The sequence below is a fragment of the Festucalex cinctus genome, chromosome 15, assembly GCF_051991245.1.
Source record: "Festucalex cinctus isolate MCC-2025b chromosome 15, RoL_Fcin_1.0, whole genome shotgun sequence".
Lineage (NCBI taxonomy): Eukaryota > Metazoa > Chordata > Actinopteri > Syngnathiformes > Syngnathidae > Festucalex > Festucalex cinctus.
The window spans coordinates 20,887,269-20,914,622 of NC_135425.1; the positions used below are offsets into that span (position 1 = coordinate 20,887,269).

A 27,354-nucleotide genomic window follows, 5' to 3' on the forward strand; every position below is an offset into this window, starting at 1 on the left:
GTGTGATCTATGCATTGTGTGCTCTTGCACAGATTCAGCACATCTGTAGAATGAATTGACACGGATTGAATTCATCCATCCATCCATTTTCTTAACCACTTGCTCCTCACAAGGGTTGCGGAGCCTATCCCAACTGGCTTCAGGCAGTAGGCAGGGTACACCCTGAACTGGTTGCCAGCCAATCGCAGCACACCTAGGGACAATTCGGAGCGCCAAATCAACCTGCCATGCATGTCTTTGGAATGTGGGAGGAGACAGGAGTACCCGGAGAAGACCCACGCAGGCACGGGGAGATCATGCAAACTCCACCTAGGAAGGCCGAAGCCTGGACTCGAACGAGTCTTCAGTACTGGGAGGCGGACGTGCTAACCACTCACACACCGTGCCGCCCTAACGTAAGCAGTAAAATGATTTAATTTATTAATGAAAGTAATACATGTTATACTTTAATCATTTAAGTGTCACACAAATAGACATAAGCAAGGGTGGGAAAAATATTTTCATAATTCTAATTCAAAAAATGTAGATATAAATTTAAAATTTTCTAAACTCTCTTAAAGTGCAAAAAGTCAGGTCTTTCATAAGTGTAAGAAAATATTTTTAAATTAATGTGAACGGTAAATTTTAAGAAAACAGTAAAATCCACAAAATTGGTCTAAAAAAATCTATGTTCTGATGAATTTATAGGAAAAAGATATATTCAAATAATCGATTCACGGTTTTATTCACCAATATCAGGCTTGAAAAGAAAAATCGAGTTGATATCGATTATTCAATTTTTTTTCAACCCAGCCCTAATATCCGTGGTATAAACACCATGCAGAAAGCTAGTCCCCTTTAACCCTTTTATATCTCTTGTTCAGTGGTTCTTAAGCCCAAGATTCGGTGAGTCAGCCTCAGGGGTTTGGCGGAGGTCAAGACACGGATGAATATGTGCAATATGAATTTGCACGCATAACGGAATGTATGGTGTTCCACAGGGTTCAATTCTGGAGCCTGTGCTGTTTTCATTGTATCTGCTGCCGCTGGGTTCCATCTTACAAACAGTAGCTTTTTTTTTTTTTTTTTTTTTTAAAGAGTGATGGGAGTCAGTGTCCTCCTCACAGCATGATTTGCCAAGTTGAGCAATTATAGTCCAGCATAACTAGCAACACTAAAGGAACACTTCCTAAGCTGCATGGAGATGGGGAAAACAAGAACACAATGCTTTCTGAATTCAAGGTGAATGTCACCACAATTCTATTCCCATCTTCCACACCGTTGATTGCCGAAATGGCTACTTACAAAATAGTTGGGCAAACAAACACAAATACTGCTCCAGATACTCAAAATCAAACACATATCAAAATATGGTACTTCTCGTTAAACTGCGTTATTTTGATTTATGTTGCCGTACGTTATCGGATCGCACGCTTCTGATTGCACAAACGTTTGATGGATGCAGCACGGTCGAGCAAACAAGCTCAAATTCGCGGTGGTATTTGCATAATCCTGCTGCGTGAGTTTGAACTATGACTGCTGTGTACTTTCACAACTCAACCCAGAGACGATTTTATGTTTGTTGTGCACCAACACAACGCGCTGAGTCACGGTAAGACAGAAGATCAGCACCTTCAGCACTGCGTTTACATAAGCATGTGTGCGTGTGTTTGAGAAGAGAGTCAGACAATACTTCAGTGGAGGGCAAATGTAGTCGCTGTAATGCAGTTAGGAGTCATTTAGATACTTGGCTCAGCTGGCTCACATTTTCCCTCCTTGCGGATCAATTGACCGAGCAGCAGTAAATCTTTTAAATAACAGCCCAAGTTTTGCATCACCTTCATCCAACACAGTTAGGACATACTTTCTTGACGCATTTTCAATCCAAATCTCCAAATCAGTCATCAAACTGGCAACGATTAGTCATCCAACTTTACCGGAAAATATGTGGTAACGTGACACCGTTATGCTACACTGCTGTGTTTACAGCGACAACCGGTGGGTGGGAATCGTTACGGAGGGGCAAAAACAACGTGTGTCGTGTAGCACGGGCATCAACTATGGGTAAGTAATTACATCATTGTGAGGGATTAGAGTAATGACTGCAGAGTCAGATGTAGATGTGATAGAGTGTCAACGCGAAAAGATAAATTATGCAAATCGACGTGTGGCAAAAATGAACGGTGAATAGTAACACTGAAAGAAATACTGGATAAAGCTATGTGGTCATCTACAGTACATAGTAAAGCTGACTAAACGGCATTTTATTGTCATCTGGCATGCAAAAGTGAAATAAAAAATGAAAAATGCATTTTTGCGGCTTAATCACTTTTTTTTATCCCCGGCTTTAAAAACTTAACATTTAATTGTGCGCAGCTATGTGGCTGTCCGCTTAGTCAGTGAAGCTTGCTAAATGCTATTTCACTGTCATATATGTAAATAATTGTGCTGCTGTCTACCCACGGGGATAATTACAGTTATCTGAATATGTGGCACACAAAGTCAAATAAAAACGGGAAATTAAATATTCAGCTAGCTCATCTTTAATGAAATGAGCTAGCTAAGCTTTAATGAAACTCTAGATAAAGTGATGTTGCAGAAAAAAATCAAAATTACGGTAACAAGCACAGGTAAGCACTATAACCGTACTATTCATAAAATAATGCTACAGTACGTTGTTGTTACCTTGTAAGCCAAAATGTTCATGTTTTGCTATAACTATGCGCAGCTAAGCTAACAACGCTAGGAGGGTAAAATACACATCCCTTAGCACATGCCTGAACTACAGAACTCTCATGAAACTTGGTGGATATAATGTATCTGTCGTAAAAGAACGCACGAAAAAGTTTCAATGAACCATACCCAAAATTGAACAGGAACTCATCCATTTTGTTTTGTTTTGTGTGTGTGTGTGTGAATTTCAGTGCTAAAACATGGATGAACCGCCGCAAAGCAATTTGCCAAAAAGAGAAGCAAGTATCTGCAAACGGTGTTGAAATGTGATGATCATTTCGAGGATCTGCATAAATTATTTCTGATGCAGCTCATATGTTTTAAGGTTTTAATATAAACACAACAGCGATCCATTACATTCATACGTCGGCCATCATCCGGGAATAGATTGTGTTTTACTTTCAAGGTTGTCAGCATAAAACATCATTAGCTATTACATATAGATTTTGGAGCACACTAGAAGCAGACAGATTGAGCCCTGAACCGGGGAAAAAAAATGGTAAAGCTTCTCCTGCGGGGATCAGTTAGCTGCCACCAGGCCAACCTGATCCCATGCGGCTGAGCCGGGATATGGCAGCAGGCCTGACGCTGATGACGGCCAAAGTAAAGGCAACAAAGGGGCAGCCATTTTTGTGGTGTGACCGAGGTAAGGTCATTTAGATCGTTAGCGTTCCTATTAGGGAAGGCGTGGAATTTTAAATAAAAAGTTGCAAGAGGGCAAGAACATCCTTGAAACATCAGAAATCGTGTGCATTTGTTGGTGGCAAATGATTATGTATATGACCTTTGGCTAAGTACCTCCTTCAAAAAAATAATAATAATAATAATAATATTGGCCAGTCAGAGAAGCACAACGTCCGAAATGGATTTTGTTCTGTTAAAAATAACAATGCTAAATGCTGGCCTGGCGTGACTAGAGCATTTTATTCCATGTTCTCGAGCTTTGTGGCTAGTTGACCAACAAACAACTTCTGTGTTTAAGATTGAAAGAAACTCAAAATGTTGTTGTTAGCTCATTAAACAAATGCTAGCGCTATGCTATTGATGTGAGGCCTAGTTAATCCGGCGCCTGCTCAGCTAGCAAGGCTAGAGATGTTTTTATGTTCTGTTTACTAGCCCCAAAAACTAAGCCAGATAAATGCATGGTTAATAAAGTTGTGTGTCCGTTTGCATTATCAGTTTAATCTGTCAAAAATCAGTTGGCATGAACCTAGCTACTATGGGTGGCCAGACAACCTTAGATTGATTTTGCTATTTTTCAAACTGAGCTAAACGCAGGTTTCAAGCTAAGTCGTCCTCTATATAGTCAATTCGTATCAGTCGAAAATAAACAGGCAAAGCTTAAAATTCTCCAATGTTTCTCATATTAGCCATGAAATAACATTATGCTGGAGTTAGCGCATTTGCCGAAAACACTTTTTTTTTCATCATGTGCTAGTTACTAGCCATTGCTAAGCTAATTACACTCGTGTTTTGACCTGAGCTAGCCAACTTTGCAGGAACGTCAAGTGGGTGGCTGTAACTTTAGTTTAGCATTCTTATTTGTTTATATAGTAGATGCAAAGTACAAAGCTAAAGTGTACACGTGTTATGTGATTTTAGCAAGACAAGCTAACTAACAAATTCACAGCAAACATCAGAGTCAATATGACTCTAAACTAATTCAAGTCAATTACAGGTTTTGTGATTGGGTCTAAGTCTTGGGAATCACTTTAGTATTCTTTTATAGCATGTGAAGCATGTTTCACACATGCCATTTTTCAAATCAGTGTACATGGCTTGGCCCAACTTGGTGTTGACCTTGTACATGGCAATATTTGCGAAAGTACTGAACATGTTTAACATTCAGGATTGTCAACCCTAACAGTTTTCTGGGAAGGAATAATTACTCCTAATACACTCCACGCCAGCAAGGTTATCAATAAAAACATCCAACATCAGGTTTGATTGTGATTGGAATGGGGCAAATTCAAATTCAGACCGATAATCATTATGTTTGTACGCCGTAGTACAGCGGATGTTTTGTTTTGTTTTGTTTTTTAAAATTTATTTATTAAAAACAAAACAAAAAAACATGCTGGTTTCCAAACAACAAAGCAGCTAATATAGAGTTGAAGGCAAGTGCAGTGTTGACGCTATGAGGTTTCATCGCTATGAACCGAGCATGACTCATCTTAGGTGTTCCGCTACGAAACACTGTTTAAATGTGTCCTCTCGTATTGCCTTTGAAGTCCAGCTGAACTAAACTAAATCATCACAATTTCTAACTTCCTCTCATTTTTTCTCGATCGCTTTTTTTTTTTATAATCCGTGTTTGTTTTGCTCGGCGTGCCGAATGAGCAGTCAACCGCTCCGCACGACCTTCTCTGCGTAAGCTGCAATTTCCCTGAGCGCTGCACATCGCCATAATTACGTGCGAGCAAACAAACAAGTGAATGATTGAGCACACGTGTGTGCGTGGCGGCGTTCCGCGCACTGAAACCGGCCCACCGACTCCACTCTGCCTGGAAACCGCAAGCATGAACGGCCATTATTCTGTGAGGAATTCCTCAATAATGAAAGCTCATCATTTGTTTTGGGCCCAACGTAATGGGGCAATTATTTATTTTGTCGATTGAACTCTTTTTCAAATGTTTACCATAATGATTTTACTACAAAGTTAGCATAGGTAAGCGATTGTGTGCGGCACATTTCGACATAAAAATGTAGGTTCTGGTCTGACCTCGTTATTACTCGCCCCGTATTTACTCAGTATCAGGTTGATAATAAATCTAGCTGTATTGAACGCTATTATGATAATACTTTTCCATTTTCCAAGGTTACTGTCATGTAACAGTGACATGAAGCAAAAGGGTTTCAGCCCTGTTCTGACTGAGTGAGACTCTCGATGAGGCAGATGGAGCAAAGCGGTGGTGACAAAGTGAGGAGGGGGTTAGCAGTGAAGGACAGTGACGTGCATGCCGGATGACGACTTATCGTCCACTCCGGAGTGGGCCGACTGACTAAACGAATGGAATTGACGACCGTTCACTGCATTACAGAATGTGTTTTCGGCACAAATCCTTCATCCGACCAAACACCGTACGACAGTTCGGAAATTTTAGCGACTCCCCGCGCTCACAGCAGCTCCTGCCGATGCGTCGGATCCATTGCTGTGTTGGCGTACGGGATGTGGGGGGGCTACGACACCTGAACGCCTCCATTTTCTTCCTAGCTGTATTCTTCATTACCGAGCGTAGAAACAACACCTGAGGGAAGAAGATTCATTGATTCCTTTTGTTTATTATTAAGCGTGGTACTTGTTTGTGGTTGTGGCTTGTACCAACTCGCCATCCCACGGACTCCTAGTGGCTCATCTGGAATGCTAATCAGCTTCCCACATAGTCAGCATGACCAGAAAATGACAACAGCATGCTTGGAAGCAGAAAATAAACACGCCAAAAGTATCAGTTGTTGACACTCTATACCCCTAGTCATCCTTAATTCTCTCAGTAATACTGTGTACTATATGTACAGTAGGGCTGGGTATTGCCGCCAACCTCACGATACGATACGTATCGCGATACAAATGTATCCCAATACATGATCTTAAAGGCGATACGTATCCCGATATTTTACATTAATTTACTTGCATTTTACAATAAAAGTCATATGTATACTTAAAGGATATGTTTATTATGCTGGATGACAAAAATCTTTTTGTTCGTAGCTCTTCTGGTTTACCACCAATCGGCATGCCTGGTCTAAATGTGTACGCACTGCAGAGTAAGGAGCAGTTTTCACAAACACAGCGGGAAAATTTACTAATAGGCATGAGCCGATATGAGCAAAAATATCAAAGTATTAAAATTACAGCTCTAAAATGTGCTTATTTGAAATATTTGGGGAAAATAAAAACGGCATTTTTTTCATGTAACACATTCTATTTCTTTTTCTAAACAAAATATAGGAAAATTGGTACATTAAGACGTGCCATGTTAAGTTTATAAGTAAATAAATGTTGATGTTCTTCCTCTGCTTTCATTTTTCTTAGCCAAGACACAGTGGCCAATCACTGGTGAGCTATTTTTGCATTAATTGAAGGCAATTAACTTCAAAGACGCTGCTGGTTTTTATTTTTTAGGTACAATGCAAGCTGCAAAGGCAAACATTAACTGCCTATTTAAAGTTAACGAGCAATATCGATTCTGACGCCTGCGTATCGATACGTGTATTGTAATGAAGCCCGCAACGATATATTGCCGTATCGATTTTTTGAGCACACCCCTAATGTACAGTGTATCTAGGGTTGCCAACTGTCCCGTTTTATCGTATTTTTGGGGCTAAATTGTTATGATTTGATGATGAATTGTTGATATATCCAACACTATGTGCAAATATATTTTTTTTTTTAGTGCAATACACAATGCAATGATACTGTACGTAGCTATGATATTCAGTAGCATCCACGGCTAGCGTATATGTGGCATTATTTATGGTATATCTGCAATAATACATGGCTAGGGCGACATCATACACAGTTATGGTATACCTAGCACAAGTATATCCAGCGTTTTATATGGCTTCATATTCAACGCATTACACATCTACAGTTAGGGTATAACCTTGACTAAAATCAGCCTGTATGTCAATCTATGATATATGTCACAATTATTCTATCCTTCTAGTTTTTCCCTACCCAAGATGGTGACCAATAAATTGTGGAAATGAGCTGCCTTTCCGGTTTTTGAGCACTTTCTACTTCATTGGTCAGCGTCACAGGAGCTTGAAATTGAACTCACGGACCAGTACTTTTATCTACGCAGACTCATTTAGGGCTGACGTTTAGCTTAGAAAAAGGGGTACAGACTCTACACTGCAGCCATTTAAAAGCTTTAGTGTGCAGCCACGCGTAACGTAAAAGAATGTCAACCTACGGTGTGATCTGCATGGCGACAACAACACTAACAAACAAGGCACATGGTCGAACAAGGACACTGAGGATGAGGTGAGAATTAAAAATACAGTATAGTAGTAGGTATGCTAAAAAGTAATGGCCGTCCTCTCCAATTAGTCCACTCAAACAAATAAATGCCTCCATTTTCCCCTCAGGAAAAGTAAGCCCAATTATCTCAGATGAGAGACACTAATGTTAACACGCGGGTATCTAAATATGCATTTGTACGAATCCCCGCCAAGAAAAAAAAAGATACACGGCTATGGTATATCTGCCATACTACGCACAGCACAATACGCGGCTTTTGGTGTATTATGTACCGTATTTTCCGCACTATAAGGCGCATCTAAAAGCCTTCAATTTTTTTCAAAAGCTGACCATGCGCCTTATAATCCAGTGCACCTTATATATGGATCAATATTGAGCCGCAACAGGTCTCGCTGTCAAGACGCTATCGGTGACCCTGCACGATCGGTGGCGCGCATGCGCAGAAGATCCCGCCATCTTGGATCGCTAGCTAATACTAATACTTTACCTCGGGGAAAATAATAAAACAGCTGTTTATTCATTTTGGGAGTGAATGGAGTTGTCAGAAAGCTGGTTTGTAATCTATTAATAAAGTTTGACTGACCTAGCTAACTGTTTTGTTGACATTCCCTTTAGCGCAGCACCATCTAATGGATGCATAACGTAACCCCAGCCTCTACTGTAGCACCTTATATATGGAAAATGTTTTAAAATATGTCATTCATTGAAGGTGCGCCTTATAATGAGGTGTGCCTTATAGTGCGGAAAATACGGTAATCTTGTACTGGCTAGAGTATAGGGGTGTGAATTCCCTAGTACCTGACGATTCGATTCGAATCACGATTCACAGGTAACGAGTCGATTTTTCACTCAAATTTAGAAAATACTAATCAGTAAACTTGTAGAGTGTAAGATTGGTATGAAAATGTATTATTTATTTATCTGAAACTTCAGTCTTATGGAAGTTTAAAAATCGATTCAGCCGCCTATTGAATCGATTCGAGAATTGCGCGATGTAGTATCGCGATATATTGCCGAATCGATTTTTTTTCAACACCCCTACTAGAGTATATCTACCAAGATATGGTACATCCAGTATGATACGTGACTACAGTACATCCTGAACAATACTTGGCTATTGTATAACCCGCACGACGGCATACCAGCACAATACCGTGGCAATAATATTTCCGTCATGATCCTACGGGTATCTACGGCCATAACATAATCCACCCCCTAACGTTGCATACCCACCTCCTCCCACTGATGTATGTATCGGATGAGACGAGACAATCTCAACAGGCGCAGCAGGCTGAGGATCTTGGTGAAGCGGACGATGCGCAGGGCGCGCGCCGTCTTGTACACCTCGGAGTCGAAGCCTTTCTCCACGATCAAAAAGATATAATCCACCGGTATGGACGATAGGAAGTCCACCACAAACCAGCTCTTCAGGTAGTTCATCTTGATGACCTTGGGGTCCAGAATGATCTCGGAGCTCTCCTCGTTGACGATACCCGTCCTGAAGTTCATGACCAGGTCCACCAGGAAGATGGTGTCCGAGGCCACGTTGAACACCAGCCAGGTGGTGGTGGTCTGCTCTGAGAAGAAGGTTATTCCCACAGGAATGATGATTAGATTCCCCATCATCATGATGAGCATTATCAAGTCCCAATAGAACCTGCAGAGACGGCCACATGACACATACGTTAGTATTTCAAGTCAATGACTAACATTTGCAAAATACTGTATTTTTTGGGAGGGGAAAAAAAAGTGTAACGTCTATATAATATTGTTAAATTGAAGCCACACCATTAAAGATGATTTCATCCATGTGCAGTTCAGGTAAACAGAGTAAAAGCCAGTGCCACTAAATGTGGAAATATACTACAGTATCAAGCATGATATGTGCTTCTAACGATACAGGAATTTTACATTATTAGGATTTTTTATTAGCTTATTTTGTAGTGTACAGTATTGTACAAAAGGCATTTTTAGGAGTTGCATGGAAAATTGAATTGGATAGGCTCCAGCATATCTAACATGATACACTAATGTATATCCAGCACAATAACTAAATGGTACAGCCAGCATGGCTACATTAAATTATGCACACTCTAAAAACAGTTTGGTCAAAAATAACCCAAATTGTGTCAAGAATGGATCGACCGAACTTTAGAGTTATTTAACCCAAAACGTTGGTTCAAATGAATAACCCACAAAACAAACCCAAAAAAATTGTTTCTCTGTGGGTTATTTGTTTAGTTATAAAACAAAGAGCAATCCATTGGGTTTTTTTGTGGGTTGACTCAACTTTTTGTGTTAATGAAATGAATTGAGTCAAAAATGATCCGACCCAACTTTTTGAGGTATTTACCCCAAAAAGTTGGGTAATCTAAAATTAATAACCCACAAAGTGACCCATTTTTTTGGGGGGGGAGGTTGTTTGTGGGTTACTCAATGCACCCAACTTTTTGTGTTAATTGAATAACCCACTGAATTGGGTCATAAATAATCCTAACCACCTTTTTGATCTGTTTAATCCAAAATGTGTCAAATTAATAACCCACACACAAACCCATTTTGTTGGGGTTGTTTGTGGGTTGTTTATTTAAACCAACTTTTTGAGTTAAATGTATAACCCAAAAAGTTGGGCCAGTCCCTTTTTGACCCAATTTGGTTTAAATTTCTGACACAGCTGTTTTTAGAGTGCACAATATGCGATGGTACGGTAAAGTTACGATAATGTTACACTATTTCCGGCACGGTACGCGGCTTCATTATACATGGTAATTGTATACTTGGCACGGTAAGATTATTGTCGGCATGTCATGATACACAGCTACAGTGACACGATGCATACAATAATAACAACAATACAATAAGGTATAACCAACACAATACAGCTGTCTGCAGTCTATCCCGCATAACGTCATGGGACCCCTGCACCCCCCTAATCATACCCACAGTGCCGCCTCTAAAGTAGACAAGACAGCAAGGACTGTGATCTTAGCTTTGCAGTATTAGAACTTTTCCCCAAGAAGAGTTCAAATCTTATTTCTTTCAGACGATCATGCTGCCCTGCAGTAAGAGAGAAAGCCATTGGTACGGGCTGTTAGCGGCCCTGCAAGCAGTTCACCAAACCCTCCGAGCATCGCCGGACGGCCGATAAGGTCTGAAAATAGATGCTTTCAGGCATTCTATCTAGCCGCGACTAAAAACTCCCCCCTGACGCCATCCTCCGAGGGTAGAAATCGACTAGCTGGCTGGCTAGCTGGCGGGCCGCCTGCGCTTGTGCTGGCAGTCTGGACCGGCAGTAATGGATCTGTTTGAATTAATTAAGCCGCTGCCTCGGCTTCATAAATACCCGCAGATCGCGTGTCCGATAATTGTCTTCGCTTAAAGCTAAACAGCGGCCCCCCAGGCGCTCCGGAATATAGCGGCGCGGTTATTTTTACACGGGCGGTAATTGACGTGAAGCCTCTTCGTATACGCATGGCCTTGACTCAAAGAACCTTGAGCTGGGCGTCCGGGCTATTATTATTGTGATGAACCAAATGAGCCTTAAGCCTGACAGCCATGTTATTCGTTTTTACATGAAAGTAGCAGGTGAAAGGTGACTCCAATCGATTAACTCATTGACTCCCAGCCATTTTCACAGAAGCAGTTCCGTTCGCTCACGGCTGTTTTACTGAATTTTGACTGATTTTGCAAGGCCCACAGAATATTGTGTTCTATTGCTATAAAAACACGGAACCTATCAAAAGAAATATTAAAGTCTCTTCTTTCATCAGGAAAAAAAAAGTATGTTTTCACAAATCTATTTAAAATTGTAAGTAATTGAGCTTTTTTTCTACATGGCCCTGGTTGATCTCCTTTGCTCTGCTGTCACCTGCTGGCCAATTGTGTAATAACTACCATTTCTGCAACCGTTCTTTGCAGTTGAGAGGCTGCATCAAAGCCTTCTGTATGCTCTAGCATAAAAAAAACAACAACAACAAAAACGTATAAATACGTCTTTGTGACACTTAGAACATAAAAAAAACGTATTTACACGTTATTGGGAGCAAATGAGTTAAAGTTCAGAATCCAGTTTAAATAACGACATCAAAGCGTGGCATCCCGAGTCAAAACAATACTCGAGATGCATGGCTCAAGAATCCTTGAATTCTTTCTGCACATGTAACTGTGTATCGTAATCTACCAAAAAAAACGACACAAAATTCAGTCTTTCATTTGAGAAAAAAAAAAACTGCTCCCGTGTAGGATTGCCGCATGGCCGTTTGGTTATTCAAGAGCTGGTCACCAAGCGTGACGATGCAGTCAGCCACACTTAACAGCGCGTGCAGCTCTCCCGACATTGAATTAAGCGCTTGCTTTAACACTTCAGCCGCGATGCACGCAGCCCCCCCTCCCGCGCAGTGCCCAGTTAAGACTGCAGCGATACGTCGACATCCCACTTAAACATCTAGTCCACTTTGTAGTCCGACAATCAAACGCTATGCGGAAGCTCTACCGTGCCGCCCATTTATCAAAACAGCTCGGGTACGCACCGGGAAAAAACGTCAGTGGCGATCGATGGGAGCCAGAGACGCCATTACCTGGTAACTGTTCCGGAAAAAACACAGATGACTCTGCAGATCATTGCCAACATGTTTGCACCGCGGGCCAACCGACTTCATTAAATGAGCAGATCTTTTCCCACCTTCTGTTCTGAATAACAAGGGTGAAGACGAGATGCAGTAGTAGATTTTCCGCTTTAAAAGGTAGTATGGTATCCCGGTCATAACATAGTCGCACGGTCACCTGTGCGTAAAGTGCCTTTTACAAAGCTCGGAAAAGCCAGTGTTTTACTTTCCTGCGTTTTTCAGTCAACAAGTACTAGTACCAAAGCTGTAAGAGGGCAATTCTCAATCACGGTAGTATCGGACACCATTATTGAAACTTTTTAGCGTATAAATTAGCAACAGCACGGAATGGTTGGGCAAAGTCGACCTGGTCTGTCTTCAGAGGAAGTATAAGAGCCAGAATACCTGATTGAAAAGCTCCTTACTGTCTGTAAAACATTTCACTTTTTGCTGTTCTGTAAGAAAAAACGACACCCAAAAAATAAAGCAGAAGATCACAGCCACTTGCTTTTCACGTGCGCATTGACGTCAGCTAATTATCAATCATGGTTGTATGGATAAATGCCAACGCATCATTGTAGCCCTCTTACAGACGAGGATCGATACTTGTGCTATTTATAGAACCACTAACAGGAAGACTTAGCTGGAGGAACAAATGCAGATGTTTGATAATGGCATAGATACCGTATATACCCTCTGCCAAGGCCAAATAGCGTTAGCTTAGCCATGGCACATGAATTGTAACATTGTGCACACAATACTGCAAAACTTGGCTAACATACCAATGAAAACACAGCAACGTACTAAGAAGGCTTTTTAAAAGAACAACAAAGGTATACGACGCCCTGCATGTGGGACCTCTCCAAAAACGGATGCATAATGTATACTACCAACTTCGCATTAATCTTTAAGCAGCCACGCTGCACAACAAATATGCTGGGTGTTACGTTTCAAGTGAAGGGATATACTGTAAGTTTTTATGGATGTTGTGAGGTTGTGCTTTTTTTTGTTTTGTTTTCAGAAGTCAGCATGACAGAGGAACACGAGTCTCTGAATTTGAAATGAGAGCAATAGCACACTTGAACTTTTAGGCCAAGACACGGCAGCTAGCTTGTCGAGGAAGGCAATTTCCCAGGCGACTTCCCCCTCAGAAAGTGCCCTTTACAAAATGTCAGGCCCATGGTATGGAAGTCTGGAGTGGGCGGGACCAAATGTCCAATGTGCTTCCAGGAATTGGGGGTTGTCCATTTTATGGTGTCATTTGTGAGATTTGACAGCTTTTAGAAAACCGCTATGCTTACAATTAGGGATGAACAATTTTGAAAGAGAGTGTAATTGTGATTTCCGCCCCAAACAGTTTAAGCCAAATTAACTTTATGAGTCAAGTAACTTCGGCGATGTTTCTCAACCGTTGAGCTATGGTAGTTAGCTAAGTTAGCTAGTAGTTAGCTTACGTTAGAAAAATCTCAAAGTCCACCACCAAACAAAAATGTTGCAAAACATGTACACAGTGAATCCCAACTATATTGTGGTTCATCTTTCACACCACTGCTATATTGCAGATTTTTAAGTGATTATTATTATTATTATTATTATTATTATTTACATTATACAGGCAGATCTTAATGTAGCTCTATTTCGTCCCTCCCGACTGCCAGGTGGCGATGCTGAAACAGCACGTGTTTGTCTTATAGAAAATAAATAAATAAATACTGTAAATAAATAAACGTTTTACACCATCGTGTAGTACCACGTTGTGCCACAACACACACTTGGCAGCAATGAGCTCTATTGGAAGATATGCAACATAACAGAAGAGAAAGAACAAGAAGAGAAAGACGATGAATAGTTAGAGAAAGTCCCCAAATAAACACCAGAAATAGTTGTTGTTCCCTCAGTAGTGAGAATATATGTCTGTGTAAATTTGTAAACATTATCTGTGTGTTGATAATCCGCGTGTGGTTAAAGTTGTTTGAAGGTTTATAATTACCATAACATCTACAGTATGCTAATTTGTATTAGCCCGGCTAAGGTGGTTTGCATTATTATGTTAGCATTAAGCTAGCCGACTTTCGTCACTTTTCTACAGTACAGTGTGTGTTTGATAGAAGGTTTTAATGTTTAAATATACAATATTTTGCTCTGAAATGGGGAACTGTCTTACAGAGTTTTCCGTCAAAGGGATGTCATATGATAGTTTAGCCATTCTTGACAGCAACTGTGTGTTAACAGGCGCTAAGGACTAGTTCAAAAAGTGTTTCACGTCGTTGAAATGTTTTTTAAACATGTGGGAGGGGAATCTTTGGGGGAAAAAAAAAAGTTTTTATACAGTATAGAAAGTATCCCCTGCCATAAACGGGGATTCACTGTGTATTGAGATAACAGAAAATAATAAATAATTCTGTAATGTGGCTACTACTCATCTTAATTATTCCTTCTGCTGTCTAGCGGAAGATCATTTAAATGTTCTGTCACTGGCATAGATAGATGACCAAATATGCATTATTCCTAGTTAATAAATGACCTCTTTTGTACCATTTAAGCATCCTGCGAGTCTGCGACACAAATAACAATCTCTCCCAATAAAACGTCCACGACAAGAGTGGCAACAAATACATTTCCGTTCCGCTAAAAAAAAAAAAGAAACTTGGCCAAGTTGCGCACTTTGCTCATCATCTAGCGGCATGGGTCAATCTCCTTACATAATGGCTTGTAGAGACCACTAAGCTCATTGACTGTTAATCCTTGACCACCACCATTGCTGTGCATACACCGCACGTGCGTCTCAGCAGGTCTATATCGTCGGCGATCTAGCATAAATCTGCTCATATAATCGGGGTTCACTGGAGACACAAATCGTACAATTTTGTTTGGACACACGGGCAATTCCTCAAACAAAAAAAAATGGCAAAATGTGCTAATCAGCTTTAAAAAATAAAAATAAAAAGGCAGATATGTTGCTTGCGGTGCTTTGAGTCCACAGACAACAAATGTAGTCGTCTTCTTGATTTGTTTTGACAGTCGACAATTTAAAACACGCGCTAACAACACCTACGGGAACTAACAACTGCCCGAGCGTACACTGGGAGCACTTCAATCATTAGCTTTTACTTCTTTTTGTACAAATCAACACCGTGTATGGTCGACTTCAGGTTGAATCACCACTGCAGGCTGGCGCAGACTGACTTCAGGACCACGGACAGTTCTCAAGAGCCAGAAAGCAGGCTCCATAGCAGAGCATGGGGGGGGGGGGGGGGGGGTGACGATGGCCATTGAGTTGAACGAGGACCCGGATGAGTGAGACGTGTTAATTGGTGAAGTGGACCGTGACCTGCACCTGATTTCACTGCTGGAATGAGATGAGGCAGACCACTTTCCATCACATCACATATTTGTACTACACACAAAAAAAGGCTTATAATGCCCATAAAATCAAAAATACCGTGGCAATTGTTTTGATATTTTCAGAGGTTGAAGTTGATAAGAGATGTGCATGTCAATTTTGGTGACGATTCATAGCAAATCATAACGTTAACAGTTGTGCTCATAAGTTGACATAAATCAAGAGTATGTCAACTTCAAAGCAAAACTGTACATCCATGACACATATATATTATATACACATACAATCCATATATTTACATAATATCCACACATGCATATACACACATATAAATACACACACTGACATATACATACTCAGACACAGTATATATAAACATAAATACATACTAAATATATATACTAGGGCTGCTATTATGAAGAAATACTCATTATTTGGTAATAATTGCAATCATGATTAGGACAATCATTTGGGGGGTTTTTTTGGTGCAAAAAAAAAAAAAAGAGAAAATGTTCAAATGTAAAAATACATTTCTTCGAAACACTAATTATGCAATTTCTTTTTGGACCAAAAAATATTTATTAAATTAGTCATTATAAAATGAAAAAAGGTGCAAGTATATACATTTAAACAACTCAAAATTAGTATTAATAATCTTTTATTTTTGTTTACGATTATGCCAATGTTGTAATTGTGAAGTGTAATAATTGAAATTGTAATTGAATTTCAATTAATTGCACAGCCCTAATATATACATATAAAACTGATTAAAACGGGGGGGGGGGGGGGGGACAATCTTATATGAATAAAAACAGAATAATCAGAGGCAAAATGGTTGTCATACCATGAAAAAAAAAATTTTTTAAAAGGCATCATTTAACAATTTTGTGATAAAGTCTTAACATTCCAGGGGAAAAAAATGGGGACATTTACAAATTCTTTTAGTTTGGCCGAAGGACAAGCTGACACATGCACAGGCTCTAATTTTTTTTTTTTTTTTGGGTCAACAGAGTGTGATTCCCCCTTTCATGTGGATGCTCAGGACTCTCACCCACTCCCCTTTTTGCACAACCCTGCTCACATGTGAGCTGGAGTCTACAGAGAGGCGAGGGGTACACCCGATACTTGACACTAAAGTGTTGTCTATTGACAGAAATTGAAAATAGATAAATTAAAAAAATGTGCAACCTAGGGGAGTCTAACCCAAAACCACCCAACTGTGAGTATATATTCCGGTCCTCGCCCCCCTGGTTGCCCACCCTCAAAATGACATCACACGTGAATGCTCAAACCAAAAAAAAAAAAAAAAAAGCCCCCCCCCTTCAATCTCCTTGGTCCGTCGTCTTCCCGCCTGCCTTGCAGCAGAGCAATGTTTACAAGCCCCGATGACGGTACTGGTGCATTGGCAGGTAGAGCGGCGCCCGCACGAGCTGCAATATGTCGCAACAAAAACACGCCACGCGCGCGCGTTCACCGCGAGCGCCTGAGCGTGTTTGTGTTGCGTCCAAGGACGTTTTGTGCGATGCAGCAAAATGCCGCAATGAAGACAAAAAAAAAAAAAAGGTGTGCGTGAAAAGCTCCCAGACCCACGGGTGACCGGAGCCGGGAGAGAGGAGGGAGGAGGGAAGAGGGGGTGCGTTCAGGTGTTTTACCTAAAATCGCTATACGGGTGAATGATCCAGTATCCGGCCGTCTGCACCCGCTCCTGCTCCTTCTCCACCGCTTTCTGGCTGCCGAACATCCGCAGGGAGAACTTATTGACTCCGGGCTGCATCATGGCCCCGAATTGCCTCTGCATGAACCCGTGTTGCCTGGACGCCGCCTCCAGGTCGTCGAAACCCACCATGGCCTCGTCGCGCTCCCCCTTGAAGCCCACCGAGTTGCCGTGCTCCTTGGTGTTCTGGCCGCCCGCGCTGTTGTTCTTCTGGATGGAGTCCTGCCGCTGGAAGGCGTTATTCCCGTCCGCCTTCTCCTCCTTGGCGCCGGAGAACGAGTTGGCTTTGTCCTCCATGGCTGCGTGCGCTCGAGGTGGAGGGGGTAGGGGGGGGGAGGTGGAAGGGGGCTCGAGCCGGAGAGGGTGCCGCTCTCTCCTGGTGTCCTTCACAGTGCTTCGGCGCTGCTGCTGCTGCTCCTCCTGCCGCAAACACCGGAGCCCGAGTGGCCGAGAGCCCTCCCCTGCTCGCTGGATCAGCTTTCTTGGGTTACCGCCATCTACCGACGGGCCCCGGCCCCGAACCGTCCGCGCGTACGTGCGTGCGCGCGCACACACGAGGCTCGTCTCACTGCGGTTTCAACCTGCTCAAGCTCCCGCACCTTATTTACATAATCATGATGGACGAGAGGCGTCCCTCCCAAAAATATAAGTCTACGCTCTTAATGAAAATGGTTTATAATAATTTCTCTCCAAATATTTTCAACTATAATAGATATTCTAAAATATTAGAAGCTTAGTATAATTTATACAGAAACAATTTCGTTCCAAAAATATAATAGACCACAGGTGTCAAACCCAAGACCCAGGGGCCAAATCTAGCCCGCCACATCATTTTATGTGGCCCACAAAAGCAAATCAAACGTCAAATTAAAACTATGATGTTTCCTAAAATCTGAACCAAAATTTCAAATTGTCTGCATGCGTAATAAATAATGGCATTGAGATATTGTGAGCATTTTCTTGTTGCCAAACCCCTTATCACATCAACTTAAACATTAGTTGAACAATCCATTATGCTTGACTTTTGTTTTCAAAACTAGTTATCCAGTCATTTGTTGTGCACTTTATATGTGATCATACAAGGTGATTATAAGGTTTCACAGTCATAATCGATCTGACTGGTTGTGGCTAGACGTGTGGGTAACAGGACAGACATGGAATTATCTGATTGGCTGTTGACTAGATAAAGACATTAAAGATTCCTAACATCACATAGCTTCTGACATCACATAGCGTCTTACCAGTTGAAACTAGATGCTTGGTACATCAGTTCAAAACAGACACTTGACCACACGGTCATGACCCAAACATAACCCATGCATGATCCTAGTCATGACAGTAAGCATAACCCTTGCATGACCCTAGACATGACAATACTTGACCCTTGCATGACCCTAATCATGACAGTAAGCATAACCCTTGCATGACCCAAGTCATGACCCTTGCATGACAGTACTTGACCCTTGCATGACCCTAGTTATGACAGTAAGCATAACCCTTGCATGACCCTAGACATGACAGTACTTGACCCTTGCATGACCCGTCATGACAGTAAGCATAACCCTTGCATGACCCTAGTCATGACAGTACTTGACCCTTGCATGACCCGTCATGACAGTAAGCATACCCCTTGCATGATCCTAAACATGACAGTACTTGACCCTTGCATGACCCTAGTCATGACAGTAAGCATAACCCTTGCATGACCCGAGACATGACAGTACTTGACCCTTGCATGGCCCTAGTCATGACAGTAAGCATAACCCTTGCATGACCCTAGTCATGACATTTGCGTTCTGCCACACAAAAGTATCCTGCCGCCTATTAAACTTTTTTATTTCTATAATGGAACTGTCCATCAATAACAATAATAATTATTATTATAAGCAGAATCAACCTCTCATTTGAGTGCAGCTGGCTGTCGAGATGACCGGGCAGGATATTAGCTTGGATGTTTTGCATGCTTGCTGTTGGATTATTATGTAATGATCCAAATGTTACCCTAATTGAAACAGACATCCCTTCATTTATTTCCTCCTGTTTTTTTTTTTTTTTGTCTGTCTTTGAGTTTGCATTGGGTTGGATTAGTTGGCATGCCAACTGTTCACCCCCTTCTTGTGTAACTTCACTTGCACAGTTCATGGTGCCAGGGAAGGGGAAGGGAGAGTGGGAGGGGGGGGGGATACTAAAAGAGAAAGATTGCATAAGATTTATGGCTTAAAGTAATGCTGATATTGAACAAAGTGCAAATCCCAGATGTACGTGTCAGAGGACAACAAAAATATATTTACACGGTCAAAGAGTCACATGGATTCGTGAAGCGGAAGCCTGCATTTGTATCCGGAATAAGACCCGATGCTGATTTGCGTGGAATTGATTTTCGGTTAATCATGTCTTGAAGCAATGGAGGCAAGATAAGTTTTACTGCTTGGAAGCTTCATTCTCAACTATGGCCAAAATAAAATTAAAAAAATTTGTTAATGAAATTAAAAAATAAATAAATAAATAAATACTTCTTACAAAAAAACTAAAACGAAGAGAAACTACATTTTAAATTTGCAAAACTAACTAAAATTATAGTGAAAAAGTCCTTAGTTTTAAGTGTTAATTTCATAGATGAGCTTTTGGGTTTGACTTTAAATGTGATTTAAATATATTTATTTCGCTATTAACGGGAATGTTGCAAATTCTGTTGGTTGTGCACCATTGATTGTTGAATTCAATCTTGAAGTAAATGAGGTAAAATGGTGTCATCAGCCATTTTGTGGATAATTTTGATGCAACTACCGTATTGCAAATATTAGCTTGTTAAAGCTCGAGGAAGACACACAACAAAGTCTCCGAGTGAAAATCCCAATTGAGAGTGAACGTGGCCTTCCACAGAGCACAACGTTCCTTCCGTCTGCTGCCGTCTGATTGGCTGGGCTAAAATTGCATTGTGTCTCTAAGATTACATCCCAGTCATCTCTGCTTACGGTCAATAGCTCATCTTGACATGAACCATTTCATAGGCCTGCCCTGGCAGCTATTACTTATGCCACAAATAGCATCAGCCGCCAACAGAATGGCAGCATTGCGTTACAGCCCCCAAGCCCCTCCCCCTTCCCATTAATTTTGTTTTGTTTGTATTGCAAGTCATTGGATGTAAAGGTGGCAGAGAATGAGCTAATGTTTAAAGTATTTTGAGTGTGATCTTATTTCGGTACAAAAATAAAATAATATTTTGTTCCTAGCGGGACGGCATGCCATCGAATTCTCCCCACGTCTTTGGACTCCCGCCCACGTTGGACTGACTATTTTAATTAAAGTGTGATCGGAGTTGGGAGGAGAGTCGCGTTTTAATAGGATTGCGGGTTTGGTCCGTTTCCAGGCCGAGGCCATCAGGCTATCACGGAGCGCAGGGGGATGAGGCTGGACGGAAACCAACCCAGACAAAAGGTTGGCTTCATCAAGATGAGAAAAAAAAATAAAAAAAAATGCCTGCTTGGGTGTAAACAAACCGCAACATCAAGGATGCGAGGGTCATACATATCATAAATAGAGAATATCAGGCTGATTGACGGCAAGTGTCACTTGAAAAGTCGACCCTAAAATGTGCAGTCCTTAACTGATTACAATCCCGTGATCAATCTATTAAGTGATTGCGTTTTAAATTTTAAAAGCGGTTAGGACGCTGACCTACTCGGTGCTGCGAACTCTTGTTTCAAGTGTTCTATTACGCAGCAAGATGAGTTCTCATAACGTGAATGAATGTAGCTTTAATTGTTCACTTTTCCCAGCGGTGTCCAAACTTTTTCATTTGAGGGCCACATCCAGAAAATCAGAAGGACGCAAGGGCCACATAATGTTATGAAGAGAAATTGTGTTTAGTCCTAAAAATTGTACAAAATGTATTTGTGCTTTTGCATATTTAGAAAAATGCTACAGTATATAAACCAATTTATTTGTAATATGGCAGTAGGGATTTATTATAGTTTGGGAAATTTTCATTTTAGTTTTTATTTTGTTTTGAGTTTTTTTTTTTTTTTTTTTTTTAGTTAGTTTTAATTAGTTTTCAGTGTGGTTCTGTTAGTTTTTATTAGTTTTAGTTCTTAAATAAATGCTTAGTTTTAGTTTAGTTAGTTTCAGTATTAGTTTTAGTTTTTTGCTTTTTTTTAATGTGTATTACTTGTCAGTATTCCGATTTATATCAAAATAAATCTAAAAATCACATTTAAAATCATTCCCAAAGGCTCATGCATTAAATTAATTACCAAAGACTAAAACTAAGGACATTTTTGCTATAATTATCGTTAGTTTTATTTTAGTTTTGTAAACATAAAATGTAGTTTCAGTTAGTTTTCTTTTTTTAAAAAGCATCTTCATTTTTATTTTTTTTTGTTAACGAAATTGTTGTTTTGAATTTTTTTTTTTTCGTTAGTTTTAGTTAACTAAAATAAACTTTAATAGCACCTATGTTCTTCGACACCCTCCCTTCTAACTTTGACCATCTCCAAACATTTTTGTTTTTATTTTATTTGAACTGAGTCAAATGCCATTTTTAGCATATGTCGCGGGCCACTAAAAAATGGACGGCGGGCTGCAAATGGCCCCCGGGCCGTAGTTTGGACACCCCTGACTTTTCCTAATGGAGGTTTTCGCGAGTATTGCCGACCTAAGTTTCTAGTTTACGGACTTTCCCTGCAAAATATTTGCTTAATAATAAAAACAATAAATAAAATAAAACAAGTGTCTTAAGATAAATGACAGAATTAACCCAAAAAATGACAAATTTTGCTAGCATAGGAGACGTAAGTAACATTCTCAGGCAAAAAAAAAAAAACAAGACTCAAAAGAGGACTAATGTCTGTTGTAGTACCAAATCTGAACTGTTACAGGCAGCATGGAGCCACGTGTGATCCAGACTGCTGGAAAATACAAAGTAGAAGAAAGAGTATACAAGAAAAAACAGAATATGCTAGGCTAACTGATAGTTATCGTTACATTTGTCATCGCATCACAATCATGGAATCTATGACTTGGCTGAAGTATTTTCAACAATAAATATCGAGCAGTTTCAACATTTATGATTGTTCTTCCGTTTTACGAAGCAGACTGGGAAGAGCAAACATAATTTAATGTTTCAGAGGCACCCAACAATTTGTCCGGATTCTTTCATCATACAAGCGATAGAATGTTCACATTTGGCCTGATTTTCCATTTAAGTTCACCTCTAACCCTTTACCCAGCAAAACTTGTTGAAACAACAGCACCTCTGCTGGTCACAGACAAGTAGTTCACTCTGTCTTGCCTCATTATCACACACTTGTGTCTTAAGATGTCTTTTGACGTTTGGGGTCTTTTCCCATTCCAGAAAAAAAAATCCCAACCACCATATAGCACGAGTCAACTGAATTTACTCATTTGAGTGCGACTTTGCCCCCGGCAACATTAATGCCTCGACAGTGGATCAGGTGTTGATGCAGCGCAGTTGACAGCCTTTCGCTGCCTAATTCCAGATTTGTGGCATACACAGTGTCCACTTGCTAAGCATAGTAATCCCAAAGGATTGGCAAGTATTTTTAGTAATGGATTTACTGACTGTCCGTTGATCCCTTGATGGGTAGTAGAGTCGCCGGAGTACGCATCTCCACGCCGCTGCAAATCCGGCATGGGGAGTCTTGGTTGTAGTTTTTTCTGGAGTTTCCTAACTGATAGTGTATTACTACTATTATGGGAGGGGTCAAAGAGCATAGGTCGTGGGGATAGATACATGAAGTCCTCTAACATATTGAAGTCGTCAGCGGTTATCACACGCTCATTTAATGAGGATACCTGCTTACATTGTCTATTGACACACCCAGACAAGCACAGTGACATTGCTCTGCTCTAGGGGTGTTAAAAAGAAATCGATTCGGCAATATATCGCGATATTACATCGCGGAATTCTCGGATCGATTCAATAGGCGGCTGAATCGATTTTTAAATATCCATTTTTGATGGAAAAATATTTACCAAAACGTCTTAGGGTTCACACCTTAAGCATGGAAAAATGTTATATTAATGGAACATTAAGCCTTAATATTTTATTTTAATGCTGTTCAAACATGAAACCGATTACAACCTGTATAAGACTGACGTTTCAGATAAATAAATAATACATTTTCAGACCAATCTTACACTGTACAAGTTTATTGATTAGTATTTCCTAAATTTAAATAAAAACAAATCGCAACAATGGACTTATAAATTCGTATCGGGATTAATCGGTATCAAATCGAATCGTGACCTATGAATCGTGATACGAATCGAATCGTCAGGTACTAGGCAATTCACACCCCTACTCTGCTCAATTGCCCATTTCTAAATTACCAATACCCGGTCTAACCTGCCTCCAAGCAGATGTAGATGAACCCATTCCTAATTGGCTATTCCTTTTCATGTTACACTGGCTCCACCCAATTTGGGTGGGACCATACACATGAAGGCTTTCGCATTTGGGAATATTGATCAGGTTTAACATTTACAATCTGCAGTGTAGCTCAGGAAGCAAAAAAAAAATAAAAAATCACTCGACACAGCCTGCACCAAAGATAATTGGTCAACATCTGAAGGCTTTTGATCAGAAGAGAAAGAAGAATGGCTAAACTTGGCCAATGTTTCCTGCTTTATGTCGACCAAATTGTTTTTCTCACTTCCTGATGTTAGAAGTGTACAGCATCAGCAGTACAGCCAGGTTGAAACTATTTTTTTTTATAGCAGTGCCCTGCGGTTCGACCCAATACCACACACACGGCGTCCTCACCTTGGAGGACCGACTTTGTTCAAAGCTTGATTATATATATCAGATGGAGAGAAAGGGATGAAAATGACGGTGTGATCCAGCGTCGGCGGTCAGTGCGGCATCGTCACAGGGTGCTGCCAAAATGCTCTGCCACTGAGGGACAATGAAGTTGAAGGTGTCCGCTGGAAAAAAAAAAAACGGATCGATCTTGAAGGTCATCAGAAAGCCGCTCTAATTGCCTCCTCGCTTTCATAAAGACCCTCCAGCATGGCTTCATCCCAGGCGCCAAAAAAAAAAAACAAGCTTAGCTGGTCTAGTGTTTGTGATTTTGCTTGAAACGAGTCCGGATTTGTACGCAGGACACACGTTGCTGAACAAATTAAGGATGTGACAGGAATTCTGCTGCCGAATGTTTGAAAATGAGGGCTAGATTCCTGCGAGTAGAGACTCGCCGGATTGGCCAGTATGGGCTCATTATCCATCTGTCTTATATATGCTAATTCTGTTCTGAAGGTTGCTAAAAACATTTTATTTTTCTCACTTATAAAATACCATCCCTTCGTTCTGTTTTATGGTCGCAGTCATAACTATCCTGGAACCTTTCCCATCTCACAACGGGGCTTTTATTAAAGTCACCGGTTCCACATTTAGGTCTCAAGTGACCTACTAGGATAAGTGAGTAGCTAATAATTAACTCATTTGCACCCAATGACGTATAAATACGTTCTATTTTAAATATCACCAGTGTCCCAAAGACGTATTTATACGTTTTTTTTTAATTTTTTTATTTTTTTTTATGCTAGAGCATAAGAAGGCTTTGATGCAGCCTCTGAACTGAAATGAATGGTTGAAGCAATGGTAGTTATTACAAAAACGGCCAGCAGGTGGCATCAGAGTATAAGAGATCAACCAAGGCCATGTTGCAACAAGCTGTTTTTCCCACAGTTTTTTTTTTTTTTAAGATTTGTGAATAATGATGAAACTGAGGTATATTCTAATGATAATTGCTGCAAAATGGAAACAGATAGAAATATACTTTTTTTTTTTACCTGATGAATTAAATCAAAATCAGTCCAAATCCAGCAAAACAGCAGGGATCAAAGGGGGTTTGCTTCAGTGAAAATGGCTGGGAGTGAGTGAGTTAATATACAAGTGTGATTGGTTGAGCTAATTCCATGAGTTCCATTATTGCTTTTCCAATAACGAATCCCCCCAGAGTCCACTGGGGATGGGATCGACAACTAGCGACAGAAAATCGGCCTGCGAGTGCTCACCGACAATTAGGTATTCTCCCTTAAAATGACGAGACAGCGCTCTGACATGAAGTTATTGATCCAACAGTCTCCATTGATTGTCTTTAGCTAATAGAACATTTTATTGTGGGTGGCCTGAGGTGAGTTTTTATTAGAATTTGGGAAGTGTGATTATCAGAAAAGTCATCAAGTGACGTTTAATTTTATTACAATACTAAATATCCAGCATCCTCTATTTGCTTTTTTTTATTTAAAGGTTTTACCCTGTCAATCTGTGGCAAGCATGCTTCACTATCATGGAAAGGTGGAAAGTCTCTCCTGGACAAACAAAATATTTGGATTAATTTGATCATAACTTGTTGTGCAACCTGCCCTGATGGCTTCTATTCGAGTTAATTTCATTTGATTCTTGTCATTTACTGCTGTACGAGAACGCAGGATTTATAAGCCTAGCATGCAAAAGCCACCAAAGTGCTTTGTTGGCCACATAATTGCGAGCTCAAAACTCAGTGGATTTGTCGATGGCGTTTAGGTAGTCATGACGAATTTGTAGTCTCGTCCATCGAGGAAGTGATAATGTTGACCTTCAGTCTGAAATCAACCAATCCTATTACTGGCAGTTTAAGTGCATTTTTGGTTTTGGTTTTTAGTTCAAACTTATATTATTCATTTTTTAATTAATGTGTTTCTCAAAATGGATCTTATCAGCTTGTGCAATACACTGTCGGCTACTTCTAATGTTGTGGCCAGTAGTTACTTTGAGTGGTCAAATACTCTAAATTAGCATAATTATTCCATGAAGGACCAAATGAGGAGTGGGACAAAGCTTTAAATCCAAGTCTAAGTCCTTCCAGATCATCCCTATGAATAATACAGAAGCTAACAGTGGCAAGGTGCCCTATTCGATTCTGCACTAATGACTCACTTAGCTTTCAGGTAAAAGCAATCATTGTAGCAGCAACACATTGATGTGACTGTTTGCCCGACAAGACAACCTGACATCAGACCCCACTTTTGCTTTTTATAGCATTTACAGCACTTACTTTTTTTTTTAAAGGTCTTTAAACACACTTTTCAAATCATACAAACATTAAAGCAACACTAAGGAACTTTTAGTTTATGTTGATTATGGTGGCACCATATGGACAAAAGCGATGGAAGATGACATTTCCCATGAGGACAAGCGCATTGCGTCGTTTTTTAGCTCACGCCAGCAAGGGAAAGCTTGGCCATTGTTGATCCTTGATTGTCCTTTTAATCTGGGTAGCTTTCTCTTTTTGTAATTGTCTCCTCAGAAAAACTACTTTTCAGTTACTTTGTAGCAGTAATCGGCATTCAAATTGACTTCCGTCTTTGTAACGAAAAGGGTAAAAAGGGGGAAGTGACGTTTGCCATAAAGCAGTCAGCACATTTGGAGTTTTTTTGTGTGGCAGTGTTCCTACCATCCTCCTAAAAGTTGCTTAGTGCCAGTATAAATGATACATAGCAAAGCTACCATTCAACAAGTTTTAAGTCGATGTTTCATCAGAAGAGTTATGACAATATTTTAAGGTTGAAAAGTTCCTTAGTGCTACTTTAAAACACATAATATACTCAGAGAGAGCAAGAGAAATTGACAACACAAAACTAAACAATAGTGTACCTATCCGATATGTCTGCAGTGAGTAAACAAGTAGTTTATTTTCCCCAAACTAGCAAACTTAGAATCTAAAAATATATACACTATCGATAATTAGCCAAAAATGTATATTATCAAGTGAATATACAGCTGTTGCTTTCTGTTGGCGTAAAAAGCAGGATTAAAGAGGATTGACATTCATGACTCTTCAGCAAAAAACAGGGTGAGAGCTGAAATACCGCACTTCTTGTTTCCACTGTTCTCAAGGTCAAATTTAAAGTGTTGAACTAAATAGTGTGCTGCCATCTATTGGTCGGCAGTAGAATTGCAGCCAAAATAAACGAGAGAGAGAGAGAGAGAGAG

The 27,354-nt window shown here is 40.3% G+C and overlaps 1 protein-coding gene across 1 annotated transcript in view; it reads right to left on the minus strand.

The window, feature by feature from the left end:
- hcn1 (hyperpolarization activated cyclic nucleotide-gated potassium channel 1) overlaps positions 1–17,932 on the minus strand; it is a 78,671-nt gene extending 60,739 nt beyond the window's left edge. The window contains exons 1-2 of the mRNA XM_077497331.1: positions 17,296–17,932; positions 8,930–9,353 (exon numbers count right to left, since the gene is read on the minus strand). Coding sequence (XP_077353457.1) covers positions 8,930–9,353; positions 17,296–17,654 — 783 coding nt within the window. The 5' untranslated portion in view covers positions 17,655–17,932. The remainder of the gene's footprint in view (positions 1–8,929; positions 9,354–17,295) is intronic.
- Positions 17,933–27,354: the final 9,422 nt, after the last annotated feature.